Genomic DNA, 15,020 nt, shown 5'->3' with positions numbered 1-15,020 from the left:
TTCCAGACAAAAAAACGAAAGGTCGACGATCATTGCCTGCCAGTGAAAACATGGGTCTCTGTCATGTCAAAAACGTTTTTTTTTCTCCATCTCTTAGTCCATCTCTTTTTTTTCTCCTCTCCCCCGGCCCCCTGCCCCCCCCCCCCCCTCCCCCCCCTGGCCCCCCATGCCCCCTGCCCCCCTGCCCCCCTGCCCCCCTGGCCCCCTGACCCCTGGCCCCCCTGCCCCCCTGCCCCCCCCGGCCCCCCATGCCCCCTGGCCCCCCGGCCCCCCATGCCCCCTGGCCCCCCATGCCCCCTGCCCCCATGCCCCCTGGCCCCTCTGGCCCCCGGCCCCCCTGCCCCCCTGGCCCCCCATGCCCCCCTGGCCCCCCCGGCCCCCTGCCCCCCTGCCCCCTGGCCCCCCCGGCCCCCCCTGCCCCCCACGGCCCGCCCCGGCCCCCCTGGCCCCCCCGGCCCCCCATGCCCCCCCGGCCCCCCTGCCCCCTGGCCCCCCTGCCCCCCCGGCACCCCCTGCCCCCCTGACCCCCTGCCCCCCCCTGCCCCCTGGCACCCCCGGCCCCCTGGCCCCCCCGGCCCCCTGCACCCCCTGGCCCCCCTGCCCCCCTGGCCCCCCTGGCCCCCCTGCCCCCCTGGCCCCCTGCCCCCCTGGCTCCCTGAATTCATGATTATTATTTCTACTCTTTCCACTCTTTCTTTTTTTCGTTCACTCGTTCTTTGTGTCTTTTTTTGTCTTGTTTTATCTCCTTTGCCTCCTGGTCACCGTGGTGAAGCTTCTCCTCCAATGGGATTTCTTTCTTTATTTCTCTACGTACGTCCACACAATCCCTTTATAAAGGTGATAGGACAGAGGTTACTGGCACACCGGCTGGCACATCTTTCCTTTTGTGCTCCTCTGTTCCTTCTATTCCCCTTTTATGTTTTTATCATTATTTTTCTTGGACAGATCTCCTTTACCTCTTGTCGTATGCTATCTGTTCCTTTTAGTCTCATCATATGCCCTCTCTTTCTTTCAACCAGATTGGTTGAGCGCTACACTATCTCGTTCCCCCCCCCCCCCCCCCCCCCCCCCCTCTGTCCCTCCACAACTGGAGTGCTAAACCAGGCATGGAAATCTGTAATAGACTATTGGCGGACTATCTCTTGCAGACGGCAATAATAGACGATTGGTAGTCTGTAATAGTGTAGGGGGTGAAAATCAATGCTGTAATGCAACGGCCAAATAACATCAACACCTGTACGCTTGAACCAATAAATACAGAATTTGTATTCTATCGAGGCTCTCCCTACATGTAAACTATTTTATGTACTTTGCATAAAACCATTATTGCTGTATTACAGAGTAACTATCGTCGAGCTCCCAAAAGAGGAAGGATACAGTAGAGAAAACAGTTCTTAAGAAGTTCAGCCAGGTAAACATTTGCGACTGTTTCTCAAATTAATGATAATTGAGCTCAATGAGCGTGCAACAACAAAAACATTCCCCCCTCTCTTAAAAGGTAACATTATGCAAATGACATTGTTCCTCAAGCAATTGTTTTTAATGCGTAAACAACCTCTCTGACTTACAATAATAACTGCCATGACAACTGCCATGGTAAATGACCCGCATAAACACCCCCCAGAGCAGTCCCCATTTAAAGATGCAACAACACCGTGATAAGGTTTTGTTTTTACCCTTCTATACAACTGGAATCAATGGGCATGTAGCTAACTGTAAATGCCTTAGCATTAGTGTTACATATTAAAAGGGCTTTCAAAAGGCCCATTGGCAATGATTGGTTTGTTAGTTTTGCTAGCACCGTTAGCACGGATTAGCCTAAATTCTATTAGCATTCACATAGTCAGTTGTCATGCTAGATTTGTTATCCTTGCTCAAAGGGTATCATACAGTATCATTACTTATTACTGTCTCTATCACAGTTAGCAAAGTTTCATTAGCTTATTAGTATAGGTTTTATTATGCCGCGTTCACATCATGTCGGAAATTCAAAAATTTCAGACTAGCTTATACTTGAGTTTCCCACTTGGGAAGTATCGGAATCAACCAATAGGAAGCTCTACGCAAATAACTTACGTTCATTTGAACTCGGAGGTCCCGAGTTTCCGACATGACGTGAACGTGGCATTAGCACAGAATATTGGCAACCAGACCAGGAAGTCCTGCTCCACTCCAGCCAATAACTCACCCTGCTGATGGAGAAGGTAAAGCCTGGCTTGCCGGTGCAGTAGCCCATGAAGCAGAAGCGCAGTTGCCAGTAGAAGGCGTGCTCGGCGATGAAGGTGATGAGCGACAGAGCCATGGCCGCCCCCAGCATGTAGAAGACGCCCGCCATGTTGTCCACGTCCAGCTGGCTGCTCATCACCTCGTTCTTCTCATTGTGGCAGATCCCCGTCAGCCACAGAGCCTCCAGCTCCTCCATCTCTCCTGGGGGGACAAGCAGGAGATACAGGGGGTTAGCAGAAGAGCGGGTTAGGAGGGGTATGTATGGAGGGGTTAGGTTGTATAAAGGTTGTATTGGGCTATACTAGGGTTAGGGGGAGATAGAAGGAGCTAGCAGGAAAGAGGGTTAGAGCAGCGTAAGGAAAAATAAGCCTATATTGTATTAAGGTTAGAGGGGTATAATGAGGGGTTCGTTTGTAATAAGGTTAGGGGTGAGGGGGTATATGGAGGGGTTGGGTTATAATAAGGTTAGGGGTGAGGGGGTATATGGAGGGGTTAGGTTATGATAAGGTTAGGGGTGAGGGGGTATATGGAGGGGTTAGGTTATAATAAGGTTAGGGGTGAGGGGGTATATGGAGGGGTTAGGTTATAATAAGGTTAGGGGTGAGGGGGTATATGGAGGTGTTAGGTTATGATAAGGTTAGGGGTGAGGGGGTATATGGAGGGGTTAGGTTATGATAAGGTTAGGGGTGAGGGGGTATATGGAGGTGTTAGGTTATGATAAGGTTAGGGGTGAGGGGGTATATGGAGGTGTTAGGTTATGATAAGGTTAGGGGTGAGGGGGTATATGGAGGTGTTAGGTTATGATAAGGTTAGGGGTGAGGGGGTATATGGAGGTGTTAGGTTATGATAAGGTTAGGGGTGAGGGGGTATATGGAGGTGTTAGGTTATGATAAGGTTAGGGGTGAGGGGGTATATGGAGGGGTTAGGTTATGATAAGGTTAGGGGTGAGGGGGTATATGGAGGTGTTAGGTTATGATAAGGTTAGGGGTGAGGGGGTATATGGAGGTGTTAGGTTATGATAAGGTTAGGGGTGAGGGGGTATATGGAGGGGTTAGGTTATGATAAGGTTAGGGGTGAGGGGGTATATGGAGGGGTTAGGTTATGATAAGGTTAGGGGTGAGGGGGTATATGGAGGTGTTAGGTTATGATAAGGTTAGGGGTGAGGGGGTATATGGAGGGGTTAGGTTATGATAAGGTTAGGGGTGAGGGGGTATATGGAGGGGTTAGGTTATGATAAGGTTAGGGGTGAGGGGGTATATGGAGGTGTTAGGTTATGATAAGGTTAGGGGTGAGGGGGTATATGGAGGGGTTAGGTTATGGTAAGGTTGAAGTTTAGGGGTTAGAGGGGATGGGGTTAGGTTGGTTCAGGTTATATTGAGTTGTAGGTTAGGAGAAGATAGAGGGAGCATATAGCTACAGTTGAAGTCTGAAGTTTACATACACTTAGGTTGGAGTCATTAAAACTCGTTTTTCAACCACTCTACACATTTCTTGTTAACAAACTATAGTTTTGGCAAGTCGGTTAGGACATCTACTTTGTGCATGACACAAGTAATTTTTCCAACAATTGTTTACAGACAGATTATTTCACTTATAATTCACTGTATCACAATACCAGTGGGTCAGAAGTTTACTTACACTAAGTTGACTGTGCATTTAAACAGCTTGGAAAATTCCAGAAAATGATGTATTGGCTTTAGAAGCTTCTGATACGCTAATTGACATCATTTGAGTCAATTGGAGGTGTACCTGTGGATGTATTTCAAGGTCTACCTTCAAACAGTGCCTCTTTGCTTGACATCATGGGAAAATCTAAATAAATCAGCTAAGACCTCAGAAAAATTGTAGACCTCCACAAGTCTACTTCATCCTTGGGAGCAATTTCCAAACGCCTGAAGGTACCACGTTCATCTGTACAAACAATAGTACGCAAGTATAAACACCATGGGACCACGCAGCCGTCATACCGCTCAGGAAGGAGACGTGTTCTGTCTCCTAGAGATGAACGTACTTTGGTGCGTAAAGTGCAAATCAATCCCAGAACAACAGCAAAGGACCTTGTGAAGATGCTGGAGGAAACAGGTACAAAAGTATCTATATCCACAGTAAAACGAGTCCTATATCGACATAACCTGAAAGGCCGCTCAGCAAGGAAGAAGCCACTGCTCCAAAACCGCCATAAAAAAGCCAGACTACGGTTTGCAACTGCACATGGGGACAAAGAGAAATGTCCTCTAGTCTGATGAAACAAAAATAGAACTGTTTGGCCTTAATGACCATCGTTATGTTTGGAGGAAAAAGGGGGTCACTTGCAAGCCGAAGAACACCATCCCAACCGTGAAGCACGGGGGTGGCAGCATCATGCTGTGGGGGTGCTTTGATGCAGGAGGGGCTGGTGCACTTCACAAAATAGATGGCATCATGAGGAAGGAAAATGATGTGGATATATTGAAGCAAAATCTCAAGACATCAGTCAGGAAGTTAAAGCTTGCTCGTAAATGGGTCTTCCAAATGGACAATGACCCCAAGCATACTTCCAAAGTTGTGGCAAAATGGCTTAAGGACAACAAAGTCAACGTATTGGAGTGGCCATCACAAAGCCCTGACCTCAATCCTATAGACAATTTGTGGGCAGAACTGAAAAAGCATGTGCGAGCAAGGAGGCTTACAAACCTGACTCAGTTACACCAGCTCTGTCAGGAGGAATGGGCCAAAATTCACCCAACTTATTGTGGGAATCTTGTGGAAGGCTACCCAAAACATTTGACCCAAGTTAAACAATTGAAAGACAATGCTACCAAATACTAATTGAATGTATGTAAACATCTGACCCACTGGGAATGTGATGAAATAAATAAAAGCTGAAATAAATCATTCTCTCTACTATTATTCTGACATTTCACATTCTTAAAATAAAGTGGTGATCCTAACTGACCTAAGACAGGGAGTTTTTACTAGGATTAAATGTCAGGAATTGTGAAAAACTGAGTTTAAATGTATTTGGCTAAGGTGTATGTAAACTTCCAACTTCAACTGTAGGTGCTGAAAGGTGAGGTATTTGAGGATGAATATCAGGCATGAGTGCTGAGGGATACAGTGAAGAGGGATACAGTGAAGTGCGATACAGTAGAGGGATACAGTGCAGTGGACTGGAATGAACATTGTGAGACACTGATTAAGTTGCTTCTGATGTCTTTGTCCTTGACTGTTATTGTGACTGTGTGTGTGTGTGTGGCCATTACAGCTGTGTGTGTGAGCACAGTCAGTGCAGGAGTGAACAACAAGGTTCCTGGTGTGTGCAACACACGCATGTCATGTTGTGTTATGTCCCCCCAACATAACAGCTAATCACAGCTAATCTTCATTAATCATTGATTATGCAAGTCGTTCGTTATCTGGTCTTGATGTGGGAAACAACAGCCTCATGGGACTTCTGCTAGTCCTTGGGGTCCGGGAGGAAGTACACACAGTCATGTGATCGCCGGTCCCACCGTAAAATATGTCCCCATAGAATTGGTGCTGAGGGAGATTCGGGGAGGACATGTCCAGTGAGATTTGTTTGATGTGAGCCACCAGAGTCTGTATCTTACCAAAGGGGATTTCCCACTCTGCTAGTGCTTGTGTAACTAACAGTGTGCTAACTCACTCGCTGCCTGGACGGTAGCAGATTGTGCCTGCCTGGTTGTTAAGACTTCCTGTTAAAGTAGGCCACAGTGACAGACGTGAAGGAAGCTCAGCAGGTTGTGTCAAGTTGACTTTGAGCTCCTCAGATGTAGGAAGGCAGTCTTTATTCTTTTTTAACCCCAATTTCGATCTTGTCTCATCGCTGCAGCTCCCCAACGAGCTCGGGAGGCGAAGGTCGAGTCGTACGTCCTCCGAAACATGACCCACCAAACTGCGCTTCTTAACACCCGTTCACTTAACCCGGAAGCCAGCTGCACCAATGTGTCGGAGGAAACACTGTTCAACTGAGGTCAGCCTGCAGTCGCCCGGCCCGCCACAAGGAGTCGCTAGAGTGCGATGAGCCAAGTAAAGCCCCCCGGCCAAACCCTCCCCTAACCTGGACGATGCTGGGCCAATTGTGTGCCACCCTATGGGACTCCCGATCACGGCCGGTTGTGATACAGCCCGGGATTGAACCCGGGTCTGTAGTGACACCTCGAGCACTGCGATGCAGTGCCTTAGACCACTGCACCACTCGGGAGGCCCGGACATGCAGTCTTTGGGTTGACCTCAATACTCCTCCACCTACCCCTGCACAAGACCTGGTTGAAATATAGACTTGAGCTGTTCTTGTTTCAGTTGGTCCTGTAGAATAGAATCAATGGAGAAGTCCAAAAAGTGTCCTACTTAATTAAAGCTATTCACTTCTGTATGTGTTCCATGTACAGATGTAGGATCTTAATTTGATCACTCTTTTGTTGCTGAAATGCAGATGAGCAGATGAGATTAGTGATATACATAAATTCACTGAAAACCCACACTAACACACGCTTATATTAACAGTATTTCATGTAGCCTACTTTTGTCCAGCTAATATCCTAACCACCGATCAAGCAACATTATGGACTAAACGTTCAAATCCTATTTCTGCAGGATGATTTTGCTACGACAATACTGGCCAAATTAAGATCCTACATCTGTATGTCCTAGACCTATACCCCCACCAGACCTACCCCCACCCCACCAGACCTACACCCCACCAGACCTAAACCCCACCAGACCTAAACCCCACCAGACCTCCACCCCACTAGACCCACACCCCACCAGACCTCCACCCCACCAGACCTACACCCCACCAGACCTCCACCCCACTAGACCCACACCCCACCAGACCTACCCCCACCAGACATAAGCATGCCCACACTTGATGCTATTTGAATCCACTCCAGATGCACCAGAGGCTGCCACTTGGAACTAGGACACTATTCTTGGCCCCTCTGTCATCACATGACGCACACACACACATGCACACACACGATACATGCATACATACAACCACACACACTTACACACGCATGACACACACGACTCACACACACACACACACACACACACACGAGACAAACATACATCACGTAACCATGTTGTATGTATTATAACAGGGGATGACACCTGAACAGACATCCAGTGAGGGTGAACTCTGAGGTCTGTACTCGTTTATATAAAGTATGTTCTGACAGCGCGTTAAGGTGTGAATGAAATGAACGTCTGACCACATATATTTGGCAGTAGATATCGGACCTGGGTTCAAATACTACTTGAAATCTTTCAAATACTTTGAGTGGTTTCTCTAGCCTGCCTAGAGTTCCTGCTGAGGCGGGGTTTAGTTTTGAGGATATTCTATTGGTCCATTAGGCCAGCCAAGCTTAATCAATCACAGGTAAAGTATTTAAAATTATTTCAAATAGTATTTGAACCCAGGTCTGGTACATACTGTAGAGATGTATGCTACTGTATGTGAGGCTCACTTTCAGTGGTGAACCAAATCCCTAGCCTCTTGTATCAAGAGACTATCAACTGTCTGAAACAATCTGGACCATATCCCTCTCACACTGTTATGACCTCTCATACATTATAAAAACTGGGACATGCTATGATAGAAAATGCCTAGTGCATTCAAGCCATTGTTGTGTACTGCCCATGTCCATGTATAGACACTGAGTGTACAAAACATTAAGAACACCTAACTAATATTCCTTTTGCGCTCAGAACAGCCTCAATTCGTCGGTGCATGGACTCGACAAGGTGTCGAAAGCGTTCCACAGGGATGCTGGGCCATGTTGACTCCAATGCTTCCCACAGTTGTGTCAAGTTGGCTGGATGTCCTTTGGGTGGTGGACCATTGTTGATACACACAACAAACTGTTGAGCGTGAAAACCCCAGCAGCGTTGCAGTTCTTGACACACTCAAACCGGTGTCTTGCCCATTCACCCTCTGAATGGCACACATACACAATCCATGTCTCAATTGTCTCAAGGTTTAAAAATCCTTCCTTAACCTGTTCCTTCATCTACACTGATTGAAGTGCATTTAACAAGTGACATCAATAAGGGATCATAGCTTTCACCTGGATTCATCTGGTCAGTCTATGTTATGGAAAGAGCAGGTGTTCTTAATATTTTGTACACTCAATATATAGAACGTTTCTCTGAAGGCAGTGAGGTGATCATCCAGGTATCTCGTCAAGACTTCTCAGTGTTTCTACTGTACATGCTGTGGACCATAGACTCTAGATAGGACACATTGAACAGTTTATATACAGTTGAAGTCGGAAGTTTACATACACCTTAGTCAAATACATTTAAACTCAGTTTTTCACAATTCCTAATGTTTAATCCTAGTAAAAATTCCCTGTCTTAGATCAGTTAGGATCACCACTTTATTTTAAGAATGTGAAATGTCAGAATAATAGTAGAGAGAATGATTTATTTCAGCTTTTATTTATTTCATCACATTCCCAGTGGGTCAGAAGTTTACATACACTCAATTAGTTTTTGGTAGCATTGCCTTTAAATTGTTTAACTTGGGTTTGTGTAGCCTTCCACAAACTTCCCACAATAAGTTGGGTGAATTTTGGCCCATTCCTCCTGACAGAGCTGGTGTAACTGAGTCAGGTTTGTAGGCCTCCTTGCTCGCACACGCTTTTTCAGTTCTGCCCACACATTTTCTATAGGATTGAGGTCAGGTCTTTGTGATGGCCACTCCAATACCTTGACTTTGTTGTCCTTAAGCCATTTTGCCACAACTTTGGAAGTATGCTTGGGGCCATTGTCCATTTGGAAGACCCATTTACGAGCAAGCTTTAACTTCCTGACTGATGTCTTGAGAAGTTGCTTCAATATATCCACATAATTTTCCTTCCTCATGATGCCATCGATTTTGTGAAGTGCACCAGTCCCTCCTGCAGCAAAGCACCCCCACAGCATGATGCTGCCACCCCCGTGCTTCACGGTTGGGATGGTGTTCTTCGGCTTGCAAGCAACCCCCTTTTTCCTCCAGACATAACGATGGTCATTATGGCCAAACAGTTCTATTTTTGTTTCATCAGACCAGAGGACATTTCTCCAAAAAGTACAATCTTTGTCCCAATGTGCAGTTGCAAACCGTAGTCTGGCTTTTTTATGGCGGTTTTGGAGCAGTGGCTTCTTACTTGCTGAGCGGCCTTTCAGGTTATGTCGATATAGGACTCGTTTTACTGTGGATATAGATACTTTTGTACCTGTTTCCTCCAGCATCTTCACAAGGTCCTTTGCTGTTGTTCTGGGATTGATTTACACTTTTCGCACCAAAGTACGTTCATCTCTAGGAGACAGAACACGTCTCCTTCCTGAGCGGTATGATGGCTGCGTGGTCCCATGGTGTTTATACTTGCGTACTATTGTTTGTACAGATGAACGTGGTACCTTCAGGCGTTTGGAAATTGCTCCCAAGGATGAAGCAGACTTGTGGAGGTCTACAATTCTTTTTCTGAGGTCTTGGTTGATTTATTTTGATTTTCCCATGAAGTCAAGCAAAGAGGCACTGAGTTTGAAGGTAGGCCTTGAAATACATCCACAGGTACACTTCCAATTGACTGAAATGATGTCAATTAGCCTATCAGAAGCTTCTAAAGCCATGACATAATTTTCTGGAATTTTCCAAGCTGTTTAAAGGCACAGACAACTTAGTGTATGTAAAGTTCTGGCCCACTGGAATTGTGATACAGTGAATTATAAGTGAAATAATCTGTCTGTAAACAATTGTTGGAAAGATTACTTGTGTCATGCACAAAGTAGATGTCCTAACCGACATGCCAAAACTATAGTTTGTTAACAAGAAATTTGTGGAGTGGTTGAAAAATGAGTTTTAATGACTCCAACCTAAGTGTATGTAAACTTCCGACTTCAACTGTATATAATATGTACAGGCCAATGGAACTAAGCAGTGCAATTAAGACTGTGGTATCCAGCATCCAGTGTTCGAATCCTGGGATTCGACAATGCAATTGGGAGATGAACTAACAACCAGAAGGAAGCTGGTTTAAGATCCCATGTACCATCTCCTGCCATTGTGCCCTTGAGCTAGGCACTTGCTACTAAAATGTGTAGCTGCAGGGGTGCTGCTCTGTGGTTGGCTGAACCTGTGCTCCTACCCAAAATGTGTGTGTTGTGTGTTTGTGTGTTGTCTTGTGGAGTGGGGAGGGGATGAGGGAGCGGAGCAGATGAAGAATTTCTATCTCTGCAGATGGACTAATACATTACTATTCTATATTCTATATTCTACCGTAGGACTACAATTGCATGTCAGTTGGAGCTTTACCGTCGCCGAACAGCATGAGGATGGCCAGGTCCACTGCTCTCTTCCAGCCAGAGTCCTTCTGGATGGCGATGCCGTAACCGGTGGTGGCGAACACCTTCCCGCTGCCGATGGTCACAAGCTTACAGCCCTCGTCCCTCCCGGCCATGTAGTTCAACACAGCGGCATCGTAGATGAAGGCATCCAATTTACTGAGCAGGAGAAGGGAAGGAGATAGTGGAGGATAGTTAGTGGTCAGTATTGGTCAGGCAAAGTGTTAGCAATTGTAGATATTGGTTATGTGCAGGGCTAGGAGTTCTTTCCTGATCATATGACTGAACCAGTAAAACTACAGGCCCTGGTTATAGCCTGTACATGCTCTGGAGTTTTCCTGTTGAGGTCGCATTATCAGGAAAAAACTGCAGGGCCTAGTAATAAGAGATATAATGAACAAAAATATAAACGCAACATTCAATAATTTCAAAGATTTTACTGAGTTACAGTTCATATGAGGAAATCAGTCAATTAAAATAAATTCATTAGGCCCTATTCTATGGATTTCACATGACTGGGAATACAGATACAGTGGGGGAAAAAAGTATTTAGTCAGCCACCAATTGTGCAAGTTCTCCCACTTAAAAAGATGAGAGAGGCCTGTAATTTTCATCATAGGTACACGTCAACTATGACAGACAAATTGAGATTTTTTTTTCTCCAGAGAATCACATTCTAGGATTTTTAATGAATTTATTTGCAAATTATGGTGGAAAATAAGTATTTGGTCACCTACAAACAAGCAAGATTTCTGGCTCTCACAGACCTGTAACAACTTCTTTAAGAGGCTCCTCTGTCCTCCACTCGTTACCTGTATTAATGGCACCTGTTTGAACTTGTTATCAGTATAAAAGACACCTGTCCACAACCTCAAACAGTCACACTCCAAACTCCACTATGGCCAAGACCAAAGAGCTGTCAAAGGACACCAGAAACAAAATTGTAGACCTGCACCAGGCTGGGAAGACTGAATCTGCAATAGGTAAGCAGCTTGGTTTGAAGAAATTAACTGTGGGAGCAATTATTAGGAAATGGAAGACATACAAGACCACTGATAATCTCCCTCGATCTGGGGCTCCACGCAAGATCTCACCCCGTGGGGTCAAAATGATCACAAGAACGGTGAGCAAAAATCCCAGAACCACACGGGGGGACCTAGTGAATGACCTGCAGAGAGCTGGGACCAAAGTAACAAAGCCTACCATCAGTAACACACTACGCCGCCAGGGACTCAAATCCTGCAGTGCCAGACGTGTCCCCCTGCTTAAGCCAGTACATGTCCAGGCCCGTCTGAAGTTTGCTAGAGTGCATTTGGATGATCCAGAAGAGAATTGGGAGAATGTCATATGGTCAGATGAAACCAAAATATAACTTTTTGGTAAAAACTCAACTCGTCGTGTTTGGAGGACAAAGAATGCTGAGTTGCATCCAAAGAACACCATACCTACTGTGAAGCATGGGGGTGGAAACATCATGTTTTGGGGCTGTTTTTCTGCAAAGGGACCAGGACGACTGATCCGTGTAAAGGAAATAATGAATGGGGCCATGTATCGTGAGATTTTGAGTGAAAACCTCCTTCCATCAGAAAGGGCATTGAAGATGAAACGTGGCTGGGTCTTTCAGCATGACAATGATCCCAAACACACCGCCCGGGCAACGAAGGAGTGGCTTCGTAAGAAGCATTTCAAGGTCCTGGAGTGGCCTAGCCAGTCTCCAGATCTCAACCCCATAGAAAATCTTTGGAGGGAGTTGAAAGTCCGTGTTGCCCAGCGACAGCCCCAAAACATCACTGCTCTAGAGGAGATCTGCATGGAGGAATGGGCCAAAATACCAGCAACAGTGTGTGAAAACCTTGTGAAGACTTACAGAAAACGTTTGACCTGTGTCATTGCCAACAAAGTATTGAGAAACTTTTGTTATTGACCAAATACTTATTTTCCACCATAATTTGCAAATCAATTCATTAAAAATCCTACAATGTGATTTTCTGGATTTTTTTTCCTCATTTTGTCTGTCATAGTTGACGTGTACCTATGATGAAAATTACAGGCCTCTCTCATCTTTTTAAGTGGGAGAACTTGCACAATTGGTGGCTGACTAAATACTTTTTTCCCCACTGTATGCATCTGTTGGTCAAAGATACTTAAAAAAAAAATGGGCCTCACAATGGGCCTCAGGATCTCGTCACGGTATTTCTGTGCATTCAAATTGCCATCAATAAAATTCAATTGTGTTCGTTGTCCATAGCTAACGCCTGCCCATACCATAACCCCACCGCCACCATGGGGCACTCTGTTCACAACGTAGACATCAGCAAACTGCTCGCCCACACAACGTCATACACGTGGACTGTTGTTGTGAGGCCAGTTGGACATACTGCCAAATTCTCTAAAACGACGTTAAAGGCGGCTTATGGCAGAAAAATTAACATTTAATTATCTGGCAACAGCTCTGGTGGACATTCCTGCAGTCAGCATGCCAATTGCACGCTCCCTCAAAACTTGAGACATCTTTGGCATTGTGTTGTGTGACAAAACTGCACATTTTAGAGTGGCCTTTTATTTTCCCCAGCACAAGGTGCACCTGTGTAATGATCATAATCAGCTTCTTGATATGCCACAGCTGTCAGGTGGATGGATTATCTTGGCAAAGGAGAAATGCTCACTAAGCTTTTTGTGCATATGGAACATTTCTGGGATATTTTATTTCAGCTCATGAAACATGGGACCAACACTTTACATGTTGCGTTTATATTTTTGTTTAATGTAAGTGACCTATGACAGGTTTAGGTGACAAACCCACAACTCATCAACTCCCCATGGCTACAACATGTTAGTTATACACACCCATGCAGACTAACAGTTTTACAATACCAGTGGTTAGCTAGCAGCTCAACCAGCTCCCTCCCAACCAAGCCAAAATAACAGAAACCCACAGATGGCTATATGAAGCACTAATGTTCTAACCCGCACTCTGCATTCTTAATTCTTGGAAAGGAAGAAGGACCATCACATCAGATCAGCTCTCAGCCTCCACCACCAACCACCAGGCTGTTGCTTGCTGCTATTCTGAGCTAAGGAGCAGTGGCAGACAGCAGCAAGCAACAGCAGCAGCTCTGCTGGCTTCCCACCCACACTCCCTCCTCCCTCCATCCCTCTCTCTCCTCTCCCTCACCTGTTCTCCCTCCCTCCCTCCCTCCTCTCCCTCACCCTCCATCCATCCCTCCCTCCCTCCCTCCCTCCCTCCCTCCCTCCCTTCCTTCCTTCCTTCCTTCCTTCCTTCCTTCCTTCCTTCCTTCCTTCCTTCCTTCCTTCCTTCCTTCCTTCCTTCCTTCCTTCCTTCCTTCCTTCCTTCCTCCTCCCTCCCTTCCTCCCTTCCTCCCTCCCTCCCTCCTTCCCTCCCTCTCCTTCTCTCACCCTCCCTTGAGGCTTGCCAGGGCCTCGTCCACGTTCTTCTGGTGGTAGCTGGTCATATACTGGTGCATCTCTGGGTAATTGTTGCGGATGTTCCGTTCCGTGCTTCCGTTGGGCACCGTTCCGAAACGGAATGGCGGGGAGAAGGCGTTGGGTTTTTGGAACTGTGAAGTGGGGGTGGGGGTGGGGGGGTTCCGGAAGAGAAGAGAAAATGAGAGACAATAGCCGGGGTTGGTGTGGGGAGGTGGAAAATCGGGTTCCATCAAATGCTCCTAATGCATTATTGTGAGGCTTGGAAAACATATGCAATGCTGGACACAGACAGACAGGCAGGTGAAGACACTCACATGCACACACATACACACACACCTTATTGTCGCTGAGGCCCGACACCTGGTCCACATACTCCTCCTGGATCATGAAGGCAGCCAGGTTGGCAGTGTAGGAGGCCAGGAAGATGACAGCGAAGAAGGCCCACACCGACACCATTATCTTACTGGTGGTGCCTTTGGGGTTCTGGACGGGGACAGAGTTGTTGAAAACCAGGCCCCACAGCAGCCAGATGGCCTTGCCGATGGTGAAGGAGGGGCCGCCGGGCTCTGGGGGAAGAAAAGAGGGATGGGGAGAGGAAGACAAGAGAGAGGGAGGAAAAGAGGGAGAAGGGAGTTGATTGGTTTGGTTTGGTGGCTATGCTCCCAATAAAAAAGCACTTCATTTAATAGTCCTGATGTTGGCTTTTTGTTATGGTACCATTGATCTGAGGTAGGTTATGTTTTAGGTGAAAGCAACATGGTGGACACTTGTCCTTCTGTCTGCCAATGATCATGAACAAAAGGAAAGGAGAAAAAGCCTGTTGGGAAGTATTGGGACGTAAAGCCAGTTGGCTCCTGCTATACCAGGCTCCACTGTAGCGGAATCAGAACTGACGCCCTGGCTGTCTGCATCTACATCCATGGGGTGCTTGGAGGGAGGGACAGAGAGGGAGAGAGAGGGAGAGAGAGAGAGACGGAGATAGAGAGAGTGAAGGAAGGAGAGAGAGAGGGGTAGAG

General features: G+C 46.5%; 1 protein-coding gene across 1 annotated transcript in view; it reads right to left on the bottom strand.

Annotated features, from left to right (window-relative positions):
* The window catches only part of grin2bb (glutamate receptor, ionotropic, N-methyl D-aspartate 2B-b), a gene marked incomplete at its 3' end in the record, with an annotated part of 62,269 nt that overhangs the window by 3,383 nt on the left and 43,866 nt on the right, over positions 1 to 15,020 (bottom strand). The window contains exons 9-12 of the mRNA XM_084198920.1: positions 14,341 to 14,570; positions 13,975 to 14,135; positions 10,529 to 10,716; positions 2,189 to 2,427 (exon numbers count right to left, since the gene is read on the bottom strand). Coding sequence (XP_084055046.1) covers positions 2,189 to 2,427; positions 10,529 to 10,716; positions 13,975 to 14,135; positions 14,341 to 14,570 — 818 coding nt within the window. The remainder of the gene's footprint in view (positions 1 to 2,188; positions 2,428 to 10,528; positions 10,717 to 13,974; positions 14,136 to 14,340; positions 14,571 to 15,020) is intronic.

Source organism: Coregonus lavaretus (assembly GCF_964263955.1).
Source record: "Coregonus lavaretus genome assembly, contig: HAP1_SCAFFOLD_276, whole genome shotgun sequence".
Taxonomy (NCBI): Eukaryota; Metazoa; Chordata; class Actinopteri; order Salmoniformes; family Salmonidae; genus Coregonus; species Coregonus lavaretus.
This window is presented reverse-complemented; position numbering and strand designations above follow the sequence as displayed.